This window comes from Chiloscyllium plagiosum, unplaced genomic scaffold (genome assembly GCF_037043375.1).
Source record: "Chiloscyllium plagiosum isolate Xiang-an unplaced genomic scaffold, Cpla_swu_hap1 HiC_scaffold_16, whole genome shotgun sequence".
In the NCBI taxonomy this organism is placed as follows: domain Eukaryota; kingdom Metazoa; phylum Chordata; class Chondrichthyes; order Orectolobiformes; family Hemiscylliidae; genus Chiloscyllium; species Chiloscyllium plagiosum.
The window spans coordinates 42,934,744-42,949,327 of record NW_028270154.1 but is presented as its reverse complement, the minus strand read 5'-3'; the positions used below and the strand labels follow the sequence as shown (position 1 = coordinate 42,949,327).

Below are 14,584 nucleotides of genomic sequence, written 5' to 3'. Positions count from 1 at the left end.
TCATTCTACCATTACCATTGGACTGGGATTTCAGTCCTGTGATTTATTGAAGAGTAGGATGGCATGCCAGGAAAAGCACCAAGTATTCCTAAAAATTAGGTATCAACCTGGTGAAGCTATAACACAGTCGAGAGTGTGGTGCAGGAAAGGACTTATGCTCAAAATGTTAATTCTCCTGCGCCTCAGATGCTGCCTGACCTGCTGTGCTTTCCCAGCACCACACACTCAACTCTGATCTCCAGCATCTGCCACCCTTACTTTCTTGAAGCTATAACACAGGAAAACATGCATGCCAAACAGCAATTTAGAATACTATTGATGGAGCTCATTGATTCCACAGCCAACATATGAGAACAAATCTCTATGACCCTAACACATCCAAACATGAATAGTGATAGACAATTTATTTAATAACTAACCATAGGAGAACACTGTACAAAAACTCCAATCTTAATCATAAGATTGTTGCAAATGCTTCAGCAGTATCTTCAGTCAAAAGAAAAATGACTATCTTAGATTTTTATTTAAATCAACCTGTTCATTGATGTTATTACACACCTCTAGAGCAAGTGATATTTGAACCTAAACCTCTTGGCTGAGAGGTAGGGACACTACCCCGAGCCACAACATAACTAGGGGAATGGACAGAAGAATGGATTGAAAGTGATGAGCTTGTTCGATGAATTACCATGAATTTGGATGGAATAGTAGCTTTCTTTGTTGTAAACGTCTATGGTTCTTCTTCAAGTCCAGATTAGAAATTGTCAATACTGTTCAAAGAAAAACTGCAGATGTTGGCAATCTGAAACAAAGTCAGAAATAGCTGGAGAAATTAAGCAGCTATGGCATCATCTATGGTGGGAAACCAGAGTCACAGTTCAGATCCAATGAAGAATGGTCACTGGATGTAAAATGTTCTTTCTGCTTTCTCTCCACAAGCACTACCAGACCAGCTGAATTTAGCCAGATATTTCTGTTGTTGTCAGTACTGTTAACTGATGATTTTTTTTTGGTACTGACAATTCAGTATGTAATCTTGTTCTCAACTTTCCAAAAAGAAAATTAGTTGTCAATTTTAGGGAGTTTTGTGGGAGGTTTTTCTTTGCGAGCTATAGTGAGTTATTAGATTAGATTACAGTGTGGAAACAGGCCCTTCGGCCCAACAAGTCCACACCGACCCGCCGAAGCGAAACCCACCCATACCCCTACATTTACCCCTTACCTAACACTACAGGCAATTTAGTATGGCCAATTCACCTGACCCTGCACATCTTTGGATGATGGGAGGAAACCGGAGCACCCGGAGGAAACCCACGCAGACACTGGGAGAACGTGCAAACTCCACCCAGTCAGTCGCCTGAGGCGGGAATTGAACCCGGGTCTCTGGCGCTGTGAGGCAGCAGTGCTAACCACTGTGCCATCGTGCCGCCCATGGTGGAGTTATCTCACACAACTCTCCACTGAACACCTTAGTAAGTATGCAATAATCTTCTATGGCATTACACCAATGCTGTCTTCTGCTGACCAGCAGCAAAGGTGCTGCTGGGACTTACCAGATTTTCTGCTATTGGTGCCATATTTAAAATGTAGCTAAGCACCTGGTCAAATGCTGGCAGCTAGGATGAGCCCTTTACAGTTAATGTAGCAGGAGGGAAACAAATAACATAAGTTTCTGAGGGAACATAGGGGACATGGGTGACACTTCATTACAAATAGTATATCACATTCATAAACATATTGACACTTTAAGTCAAGACCTGTCTGGATAACTGCTGAAAGAACACAGCTACAGGGACATGTTGAAAAATATTCAACCAGTTGTAAATGGTAACTTTTATTAAACTGAAGAATAAAGGAGAAAGAACATATGTAAAAAGCTACCATTGCAAGGCCTACTTGTCTTCAAGCACCAACAAATTTACTGTCAATGAATGAACATCGTGCCCACCTCCCATCTGTTGGAAGTGGGGGTCAAAGAAATCTGTGAGGTTTCTTGCATCTGTAGTTTTCTGCTCTGTAACGGTGAAGGTTATATTTCAAATGCTCAACATGCTCATCTTCCTCCTTTAGAAGAATACAAGCAATCTCCCAGCTCTTCAATATTGACACAGTTCTCCTTTGCCTGCTGTTCAGTGGAGAAAACATCCCTCATCTCAGTGATAAATTGCCTCCCCCATATTCTTAAACAATGACCCTGGTTCTGGACTTCCTAGTCATTGGGAACATCCTTCTTGTATTTACCCTATCTAGTCCTGTTAGAACTTTGTAGATTTCTATGAGTTTCATTTTTCTTAACTCCAGTGAATATAATAAACTAATTCATACCTTCTTCAATTCTGCCATTCCCAGAAATCAACCTGGTAAATCTTTGTCATTCCATATTCAGAACAATGTTCCTCAAAAGAGGAGATCCCATTTACACATCGTACTCCAGGTGTGGTCTCACGAAGGCCCTTTACAATTACAGGATGACATCCCTCTTCCAATATGCAAATCCTCTTGTAATGATGACCAATGTACCACTTTGCTTTCTTCACTGCCTGCTGTATCTGCATGCTTACTTTCAGCGATTGACCTAGGTCTCTTTGCACACACCTACCCTTTCCAAATTTTTTTCCATTCAGGTAATAATCTGTTTTTAAACCTCACATTTATCCACATTATATTTCATTTCTTTTTCATTAGTCATCGAGTTTTACAGCACGGAAACAGACCCTTAGGTCTAACTCATCCATGCCAACTAGATATCCTAAATAAATCTAGTTCTATTTGCCAGCATTTGGCCCACATACCTCTAAACCCTTCGTATTCATATACCCATCCAGATATTTTTAAATGTTGTCATCGTACCAACCTCCACCACTTCCTCTGGCAGCCCATTCCACACACACACTACCCTGTCATATATTTGTTCAATCATTCACCTAGTCCAAACCGTACTGAAGCATTTGTGCATCCTCCACACTGTTCAACATCCCAGCTAGCTTTGTGTCATCTGCAAACTTGGAAATATATTCTCTCAACTAAATCATTTATATCAATCCAAGCACTGATCCCTGCAGTACTCCACAGGTCACTGGCTGCCGCTTGGAAAAATACCCATTTTTTTCCAACTCTTTGTTTCCTATCTGGAACCATGTCAGTAAACTATCGCAGTCCCATTTTCTTCAGATTTTACATGTCAGTCTCTTATGTAGGACCTTATTGGAGCCTTCTGAAAGTCCAAGTAAACATCCACTGGCTTTCCAATTCTGCTAGTTACATTCTCGAAAAATTCCAGAAGATTTTTCAAGCATGATCTCCCTTTCATAAATCCATGCTGACTCTGTCTGATCCTGTCACTGCCTCTTCAAGGGCATTCACTCCTTAAGGTAGAAATCTGGCAGTTATCAAGAATTAGCAACATGGCAATTTTCAGGGACCTTGGGGAATTAATGATCATGGATAAGTTGTATATTGACCAAATCTGAACCCTTTTCTGTTGATGCATTATGATATGATGCTCATAATGTGATATGTAAACACACAACATGCCCTGGACCTAGGGGAGGCTAGCTATGTTGACAAAGCCTACTGCTCAAACTCCTGTCCTGACCTCGTCAAGGGGAAATAAAATTAAATTGTGTGATTTTGAATAAATTGCATCAAAAGCAACCTTCATATATTTGAGGGTTGAAGATGCCACATTTTTTTCTCCAGTGGTCCTTGAAAGCAGCAGTCACACATACGAGTTTAGGCACCTGTCACCTTGATGACCATCTGGATAAAATAGCCATCCATCCATCCCTTCAGGTCCTTCTCCAAAAGATTGCACAGCTCTGTAATGGACATTCACAGGACATTCCATTTGACAGTGACAATGCACCTCCCTGATCTGGAGTAATTGGCATTGAGGACAATAGACTTCCTGTACCTCCTCCACATTCTAAAGGGATCATCTGCTGTGACCTCTTCATTTGGGGCTTAATGGGAAATATCAAAAGCAAAACAAATTTTTAATACTATGAGCAGTCAGCAATCACAGCGTACACATGTGAAAGTTTACCATAGTCCATGATCTAGTGGAATATGAAGGACTTTGACAAGGAAGGCAATGGGATGCCAATACATGGACCTTTCAATAGACTCTATTCCAATGAGTGCACTACAATCCATTTACTTAAATATAGTAGGAGATTAAATGCATTATGATTTATGAGACTTTGCCTCCCTTGCATATTGCACATAAGAGCATAATAGTTCAATGTCAGAGAAATAATCTCCCAAATGCTGTGCAGCAAATGAAACTTTCAATTGTCATTGTGAATTGTGCCCTATAGGTGAGACTGTAGAAGTTACCTGTGATTACTACTGCTTCACAGAGATGACTATGATTAACTTGTAATGACTAATGACATGATCAGAATTGCTCGTGCCCAGGACTTGCGTTTGGCATAGCTGGTCACTGCATGCAACTCGCATGCAGAATTCTGTGATTACAGATGTCTTTAATCTGTAAAATGTAAATGTTTCAATAATGCAATTGCCCCTTGAAAGCTTCCACATCACTCATAGGCTGAGCTTGCTCTCCATGCCAAAAAAGAAACACTCTGTCCACTCCAGGTGTGGTGGTAGCAATTTTTCATTTTATTCTGCATTTACAATTCGAATGATGACAGAAGATAACATGGTTCACACTTCACAGAGTGAATTGCAGGTTCAGCCTGTCCATCTGAGGGATTATTTCCAAATCCTCATATTCCTTTCTACCTTGCACTCCTTGTCTGTCCATCAACACCAATCTTTCAAATGTTCCCACCCTTCTCTTTTATTTAAGTTTTCATTTACCTGTTTTACCCTCAGACTTCCAAGCCTTAATTATGCCAACCATCATGATTCTTGGATCGCCTCCATGATTTACCTATGCTCTCCAACACTCCACCCTTACAAATTGAGTTGTCCCCCTTCAAAGCTATTGATCCTGCATGCCATCATGCTGAATCTAATGCCTACATTGACCTCCCCAACTTCGTTACCAGAGCAGTCGTCCTTGATAACTTGACTTTCACTGAGTTGTCGCTCCTGTCTGGACACCTGATGCCAACTCCTTGACTAACCCTGTAAGGACAGCCTGGACTGATGAGTGACCAGTAGCTCCATGACTGACTCAACAGTCTCAATTCCTCAGACTGCTTGCACTGAACATGCAGGACTAACTGTAGCCTACTCTCTGGACTGTAATGATATGGAACAATTGAACCTGAGTGTCCCTAGAGGCTGACTGATTGTGGCCAAGACCCAGGACCGACATTGGATAATGCCCATGACTACCCTTGGCAGGATCCTTTAAATGATGAGAAGTCCTTTTCAGCTGACTGGGGACTATGCCCTTTGAGCTGTTGGCACACAATGCAGGTTTGGCATTGAGATAGCATGGTGCCATAGAACAACATGTCTACCTCTTTGAGTGTTCTTTGCTGGGAAACATGACAGGCTGCCTGGCCACCAGCAAAATTAGCCTGCTGCTTAATTGTAATCATCCAACTAAATGGAAAGTGATTTGAGTACTAAGAGCACAAGTGAAGAGTCCAGAGATACACCGTGTTCCAAAGCAGGAGCTGACTGTCCTCGTACACAAATTGGGGTACCAGCATTGTAACTGAAGATGTGATTAAACTCCAGGTATTGAAACGGTGAAATGTATTGTAAGTGAGTTGGAAATTTGTCCTGGTAATATGGTGAGGCTAGTACTTGGCTCACATCAGCCTCTGTGGTTGAGGGCAGTTGCTGCCCATGAATCTGCCTTGAAGTGTTGTGGAATAATGGTCAAGATGAGGTCTGGAGAAGATACCTTCTGCTGCCAGATAATCGCTCAGACCTTCACGTCAGGAATGGTCCGCATTTAGTTTCTGTCCTCTGCCTGAGAAAATAACATCTTACATGTTATTGAGGTTAAGATTAAATGTTAATGAGATATTGATACTTGTATAAAGGGGCCTCACTATTCACTTATGAGATTCTCATCCAGCCATTAAAACCTTGGATAGAAAAGTTAACTTTCTTGTCTTGACATTGAGAATCTTATTTTTCCTTTCACTTCATATGTTCTCAACTGTCTCACTATGTCGTTCAGTGCTGGTAAAGTTCTGCCCCTTGGTTTTGCTCTCTGTTTGCTGGTTCAGAGAAGTACTTAGAGAAGTATAAATAATTTTGTTATATGTTTCCTGTATTGGGTAAATCATTAAATTAAAACATTGTATTTTGCAGGAATCTTTGCATATTTGAACTACAGAGTGCCTCGCACTCGGAAGGCGGCCTTTGAAATCTTAATCAAAGGTTTACAGAGACTTGAGTACAGAGGATATGATTCAGCGGGTAAATATTCAAAATGCAGTTTTCATGCAGCTTTGACTATATTCTATTGAATTCTGCATCTTGTTCCTATAAAATAAATTTTATTTCCTAAATAAGGAAGAGAATTGACTGAGTGGCCAATTCACCAGCATCAGCTATAAATTAACATAAGTAGAGTCGTACAACATGGAAATAGATCCTTCGGTCCAACCCATCCATGCTGACCAAGATCTCCAAACTAAACTAGTTTCATTTGCCTGCATTTTGGCCATATACCTCCAAATCTTTCCTATACATTATTTTGACTTCATGTCCAAATTCATGTCCAAATGCCTTTTAAATGTTGTAACTGTACATGCATCTACCACTTCCTCTGGCAGTTTATTCCACTTGCAAACCACCTTCTATGTGAAAACATTACCCCTCATAGTCATAGTCGTCAAGTTATATGGAAACATGGCCCAACTCATTCATGCTGGACAGATATCCTAAACTGATCTAGTCTCATTTGCCAGAATTTGGCCCACATCTCTCTAAATCCTGTGACAATACCGTAGCTTGAAAAGGTGTATGTTGTCTTTGTACTTTTTAATGAAGAAAGGTTGAGACAGAAGTGCTGAGCACTCTATTCCAAATCCAATAAAGTAAACACCTTTGGGGCCTTGGTTTTTTGGGAAAATAACAGCAGCCTGAATGGCTGGGGGCCAACCTTACACAAAACCAGGATTTGTTTTTAGTTTTAGTCCTCATTAACAATTGGAATATGGTAAATTCACTATTCTGGCGAATGTGTTGCATTTCATATGGTAACTACTTACATTAGGAATGACATGATCCATATATGACAAATAATGTATTATTTCAGCGTGTCAGGGAGCATCTGGGGAGAGCATAGAAACATTGGCATATCAATTCACTCATTCACTGAGTGGAGAATTTTACAGAGATGAAGCATATAAAAATTAACAACAAAGGTGCAGGAAAACCATCATTCTCAAACATACCACAGACAAAAACATCAGAAACAGGAGCAGAAATAGGCAATGTGTTGAGTCTGCTCTGCCTTTCAGTGAGATAATGGATGATCTTCTACCTTAGCTAGACCTTCCAGACTCTCCCAATATCCTTTAATTCCCTTAGTATTTAAAAATCTGTCAATCTATGAGGCAAATGTTCTCAATGTTTAAGTTTCTACAGCACTGTGAGAGAATGTCAAAGGTTCACAAACTTTGTCTGTAGAAGTTTGTCCTTATTTCAGTCTGAAATTTACTAAAGCTCTTTATGCAGCCTCTTCCAAACCAATGACCACAACCACCAAGAAGGGTGGGGATAGCAGGTACTTGGGAACACCACCACATGCAAGTTCCCACCCAAGGTACTCACCATCCTAACTTGGAAATTAGTGTCGCTGGGTCATAATTCTGGTTTATAAACACCAATGGACTATATGGTTCAATAAGGGTTTGATTAGGAGTAGATTTTAGTTGGGAGGAATTGAATATCTCCTTAAGTGTCTGCTACTGTTCATCAATTGTCCTACCTTTCTACCTCGTCCACTAGAGCAAAGATGATCCTGATGGGTTATGGAAATGTAGTGCCTTTTTATAATTGGAGTTATTTCACAGTTGGGCTAGAAAAAAAATCAATTCCGTATGGTAGCAAATGATGTCAGAACCTTTGTAAATGTATAGGTGGGTAGGGAAGCAGGCTAAAAAGATCAAATGCGATACAAGAACAATAATTTGCATTTACGTAGTGCTGTTAGTGGAGAATATTTTATCATGAGAATAGAAGAGCAGACACTGCAATTTGGAGAGAGGTAACTGGGTTAACTTAAAGATTGGCCAAAGAAATTGATTTTCAGTAATTTTTAGAAATATTGGGTGGAGGGTTTTAGAGAATTCCAGAGGTTTTAGGGCTGAGGTGGCTAAGCATGAATGATGGATTAAAGGTGGAAAATTGAATAAAGGATCAGAATCAGTGTTTAGAAAAGTTTTTAAAAGCTTGAGAAATTGCTGAAATGGACACTAAGAAATAATGGTGGGATTTGAAACCAAGGATGAGAAATGTATAGTTAGTATGATAGGCTTAAGTTAGCAAGTATGGAAGCGATTAGTGGATAGGAAGTGCGATGTTTAAATCTGCAGACTGAAGTAACTCCACAGAGGCTGGAATCTCATCACCAAATCACCCTTTATTTACACATGGAAAGTCCTTGACACTGATCCAGCTTCCTCAGAATCAGCTCTCAGAGTGAACAGAACCTCTGACACTCCTGTTCTTATCTGTTCGCCACGGCTCCCTGTTTGGACTAGATTAACAGTCTCAATTAGGGAATTCATACTCTTTGAGGTTCATCTGGCAGACCTCATTACAATCACTGCACAGACAGCTGGATTGAGTACATATAATTTACTTGTCAATCATACCTCTGAGTCAGGAGGTATAGATTTGAGGTCGATAGCATACAAATCCATTGCTACTAGATGCTGTGCTATTTCATAAAGCATTTTTAATTGAGGGTGAGTTGATAAATTGTTGATATTTGAAACTATTTGGACAGTGCTCCACAATGTTTTACAATTCATGGCTTCTCTCCCCACCTGTATTAGACCATAGCATTGATCCCTCAAGCTAAACAAATACACACATTACTTTATTCAATAAAATTTGATATATTCTTTCACTTTTGAATAACTGCTGCTTTAATCAACAGGAATAGCAGTTGATGAAGATAATGAAAAAGATCATAAAAATGGTGGCTATATCTGTCTCTTTCGAAGCAAAGGCAAAGTGAAGGCCCTGGCTGATGAGATTTATAGTAAGTGATCATGGTCTATAAATTCTAGGTTCACAACAATTAATTTAGTCTTTGGTACTTTTGACATTTGTATATCCTTCATTTCTGCAGACAATGAGTCACATAAAATATATTACAATGAACATTCTTTATTAGATTAACTTGGTATATTTTTGTGCTTTTAGGCTATTGAAAAGTATGAATTTTTTTTTAATCACATCAATAAAAGTAAAAATGAAGTCCCTTTTCACTCATCTTGATCATTAATTTAATCATGAGGTGAAATCTTCCCAGACTCCTGAATTACATAGGTTATAGGGAGTCAGTTAGAAAATGCACATGCGGTGACCACAGAGTCATACAGCATGGAAATAGACCCTCAGTCCAGCCAGTCCATGCCAAACATAATCCCAAACTAAACAGGTCCCACCTGCCTGCTTCTGGCCCATATTCCACACTCGAACAAACTTCTACATAAAATTGTTTCCCCTCATATCTTTTTTTAAATCTCTCTCCTCTCACCTTAAAAATATGCTGCTTAATCTTGAAATCCCCCACCTTAGGGAAAAGACACCTACCATTAACTCTATCAATACACTCATGATTTTATAAACCTCTCAACCTTCTATGCTCCAGTGAGAAAATTCCCAGCCTATCAGGCCTTTCTTTAAACTCAAACCTTCCATACCTACCAACATCCTAGTAAATCTTTCTGAACCCTCTCCACCATGGAACTTCTCAACATCGAGAGCAAAAGCCCCATTTTCCAACCAAGTGTTGAAATTCTCACGAGTGAGCTGTATGAGGCCTATTTACATGTATTAGCAGGCATTAACATCTCATTGCTATTTAATTTTGCCTCATTAATATGCAGTTTCCAATTCCAGCAAATTGGGTCTCTTGTGTTGGTGACGATTTCTGGCATGTACGTCGGAGTGATTACCTGGCTACTCCAGCTCGCCCCTTACTTCTCCATACCTCTGCCTTGGACATCATGCACTAACCTCTAGGGCAGACATCATAGACAGTGTCTATAAGATCCTCACATCTACAAACATTGGCATCTGACAGATACCACCGTCATCGTGTCATCATGCCACATCTCCGATCTAGTTACAGAACACTTCGGGCTGTCATTGCTAAACTTGGAGCGCACCAGCATCTTTCATTGCAATGCTGTTGCTAGGATGCATTGCATGCATGGACAGGCTTCCAGATCATGGATTGGCGCAGGGTGTACCTCAGGGCTACTTGCTCAATCTCTTCGCACTAACACACTTTGTGACTATTTTGATACTCACGGCATCTCTGTTTTGCCTTGTCTTGCCATGCCTTTTGGTGTTTTGTTTCAGTCTGTGAGGGAGAAGGCTTACAATTTGAGTGATGTGACGGCCTTCAGAGGGGAACAGCATGACACAGACACCTAGATAGTACAGCTGAAAGACACCTGAGGGCAGTGTATGCTATGTGAACTTTGGGCTTTAACACACTATGTACAAGCAAAGTCCTGGCCTCAAGCACTCTTGACTTCATAAAGCAATATCAGGAATCATTGCTAATAATGGCTATGATATACAAATGATGGTTTGTGACCTGGAGAGGTTCACCTTAGTTACCAAAATAGTAAACATCGATTAAGTTTCCATACGCTGCCCATGGTGCAGGAGCTGCTCACTTTCCATCTTGGACTATGGGAATTCACGTAGCAATAAGGATTGCTAGGCCGCTAGGCTCTGTACCTTTAATATAGTGGTTGTAGAGAGACAGACATTTACTCACACAGTGAGCATATATTTTCATTGTATTTGCAATGAAGTGTCACTCGTGCTATCTATGTGCCCTCGTAAGGTTTTCTTCTTCCTTTCTCTCAGGGCAGTCTGAGGTTCTGCAGCTAGGTTGAAGAGACTCTACAGTGGAACACTTAGTTTGGACTTTATTCCCTAAGCCCAGGCCAACAGCTTAGTTCGCCAAACACTGTTATGCACTGTGCCCCATCATAGTGGTGTTGATCATCAATGAGCACTGCCTCGCCCCAGGTATCCCACCTTTCTATGTTGAGATTCTCCCTTTAAAGTTATTATCCTATTGACGTCTCATCATGCTGCCTCCGAGTGCGACACATGACTTCCCCATTGCAGCACAAGTTCTCAGGAATGACAGTGACCTATATCCACCAGGCTGGCTTGGAAGGAAAGCCCCAACTGATGACTGACCAGAATTCTGACTGATTTCTGTGGAGTTCCCCTGACTGAGTTATAGCCAAAGATTGGAGGCCCTTGACTAATTGTAGTGGCTCCCTTAACTGACAGTCACCCCTTCAACTTGAATAAGGATTATTCCCCTTAGACTCTGAAGCATGGTCATTTTCTTTGAGGCACATTCAGTGCGTTTGCTATGTAAGTTACCTGCATATGGTTTAGGTGTCATTGACATAGCATGATGCCTTGACTGCTCATTGCAGGCAAGCTGCCTGGCTTTTTATCTGGACAAAAAGGCAAGGCAAGACAGAGCCACTATGAGCCTTGAAGTTCTGAATGAAGCAGCAATGTGCAAAAAGGCAAGAGATTGTGAGCATCCAGTTAAGTGCAAGGTGAGTGAGTGCTAAGAAAGTGATGAGTGCTAAGAAAACAAGAGCCCAGAGATACACCATCATCTAATAGAGGGAATGTGTGCTTTCCAAAAACGCCCCTTGGTGCTAACTTGCAAGTAAACTAACTTTTCATCTAGCCATTAAAACTGTAAGTAGAAAATCAATTTTTTTTCAATCTTGATGGAAAACAATTACTGCATGAAATACCTAATTTCCTGTTCACCCCATAAAATAATACTAAACACACAGGTCATTTTTGAAGCTGCCATTTTGGAGCTCCTGACCAGGAGAGACACAATATAATGAGTCATCTTTCAAATTACCTCTCATCTCCATCCTTCTTGACCCTTCTAGCCTCCTGCGCATACCTAAGTTTTCGTCACTGTATTGTTCAAACTTCAGCTATCTAGGACCTTTTTGGAATTCCCTTCTTAAGCAACTCCTGTCTTCATTTTTTCTTTCTATAAGCCATTTCATGAAACTTACCACTTTGATGAAACTTTGGTTAGACTCCTGATATCTGCATGTCTGGCTCAGTGTGAAGTTTGAAAACTTCTTTAAAGTGTTTTGCTTCATATTTTACAATATTTAAGATGCAACATAAATACCTGTTGCAGTTGCATGGGAGTGTACTTAAGCCAAAAATAGAACACTAGCACAACAATATTTTCATAAAATGTTTGAGATATTTCTTTGTACCTTCTAATTTACAGATAACATGGAATGTGACACTGAATTAATTTGTAAAATTGTTCTTTGACATTGTGCAGTGATTTATGTTGACACATAAATACAGCACTAGGTATGTAACAATTATTTTTTTCAGAACAAACATTTCTGAACTTTGACAAAGTATTTGAAGTCCATTTTGGGATTGCTCACACTCGCTGGGCAACACATGGGAGTCCAAATGAGGTGAACAGTCATCCCCAACGCTCTGACAAAAGCAATGGTATGTGCTTTTCATACGTTAAAGATGATGAGAGAAGTACAGATAATCCAAGTCAGATTATATAAAAAGGTAATTTATAAACTTCAGTGCTCTACAAGATTGGAATACAGCCAAACACAATGCTAATCATTTACTATAATATCTACTGAGAGGCTTTTTGTTTCTTACTGTTGTGTGGTAAGTGTGCCGAGTACTTGTTTAGATAGAGGTTACCTCATGTAAATGAAGTGAAGAAAACCACTGTGATGAATTAAGAAGGCTTTTTTCACTTGATATCAGCATCACTTCTTAAAATGCATTAATTCCTCAGATGTTGGCATCACTAGCAAGATCTGCATTTATTGCCCACTCCTACTTGCCCTGGTTAGGAAGAAAGGAACAGGAGTAGGCCATTCAGGCCCTTGAGCCCATTCCACCATTCAATGAGATCATGGCTGATCTGTGGCATAAGACAATATATCTGCCTTTGGCCATAACCTTTAATACCTTTGCTTTGCAAAAATTTATCTATCTGTGATTTAAAATTAACAACTAATCTGGCATCTGCTGCATTTGTGCAAAAGAGTTCCAAATTTTAATCACCATCTGCATATAGAAGTGCTTCATAGCATCTCTCCTGAAAGGTCTGGCCCTAATCTTCAAACTATCTTTATCGACCAAGTTTTTTTCCTGTTAACATCTTGATGCCTTCGATCGATCACCCGTTAGCCTTCTAAATTCTGGAGAAAACAAGCATAAGTTGTATTGTCTTTTCCCATAATTTAACCCGAGAAGTCCTGGGATCTTTCTTGTAAACCTACATTGTACTCCTTCCAAGGCCAATATATCATTCATAAGATGTAGTGCCAAGATCTGATCACAGTATTCCAAGTGGGGGTCTAACCTGGATTTTGTGCAACTGCAGCATAACTTCTGCATCCTTTTGTTCCAGTCTTCTAGATATAAAGGTCAGTGTTCTATTACCTGTCTGATTATTTTCTTCAGCTGTTTGTGGCATTATTTTGTTGACAGTGAAACACTGTTGCCTTGGCCATTGCAGTCTCTTTGGGGAAAGTTAGCAATTTGTTTAGCGAGGACCTGGATTTTGACCCAGAAATGATAAAGGTACAACAATATGTTTCATTCTGGGGTGAGGCTTAAAAGAAACTTAGGTGAAGTGGTATTCCCACGCTTCTCTAGACCCGGCCTTTCCTGGTGGAAGAGACATTGAATCTGAGAAGCGCTGTTGAAGAAGACTTGTTGAATTGTTGAGAAGCACTTTATACCTGGTACACATTGCAGTCAAGTCATATCCTTGATGGAGGAAATGAATATTTAAGATGGTGAATGGGTTTCTGATTAAATGTACTTATTTGTCTTGGATAGACTCCAGAGCTGTGAGCTTCTTGAGTATGTTGGAACTTATGTCCAGGCATATAGAGAGTATTCTATTGCACTCCCAACTTGTGCCTTGTAAGTGTCAGTGAGGCTTTGGTGAGGCAGGAGTTGAGCTGCTGTTCTGGGTTGGTGGCTGGTCCAGTTGAGCTTCTGATCAGTGGTGATAATATCTTGTTGGTGGGTAATTAAATAATGGTAATACCATTGGATGTTAGGTGGAAATGGGCAGAGCATTTTTCTCCAAAATACAGCCTGGGTAACAGAATCTGGTCCAGGTTGCTTCTCGATTTAGCCAGTGGATTTGTTGCTCAACGTATAAGTAAGCGTCATTGAAAGATTCCGCATGGAGCTGCTCCAATAAATGCCGACCTTGCCAATGAAGTTCATATCCCATGAATTAAGAAAACAAAATAAAATAGTCTACTTTGTTCATAACTGACCAGGAAGTTTATTTGGGATCTTATTCAGTTTATGGGTATAGAACCCCTATAAAGAAATAAATCTAAAGTTGGATAAGCCTTCTAGGCCTCTG

The 14,584-nt window shown here is 40.1% G+C and overlaps 1 protein-coding gene across 1 annotated transcript in view; it reads left to right on the top strand.

Annotated features, from left to right (window-relative positions):
• Positions 1–14,584, top strand: part of LOC122556643 (glutamine--fructose-6-phosphate aminotransferase [isomerizing] 2-like) — a 76,020-nt gene that overhangs the window by 16,244 nt on the left and 45,192 nt on the right. The window contains exons 2-4 of the mRNA XM_043703609.2: positions 6,247–6,354; positions 9,050–9,154; positions 12,550–12,675. Of these exons, the coding sequence (XP_043559544.2) occupies positions 6,247–6,354; positions 9,050–9,154; positions 12,550–12,675 (339 nt within the window). The remainder of the gene's footprint in view (positions 1–6,246; positions 6,355–9,049; positions 9,155–12,549; positions 12,676–14,584) is intronic.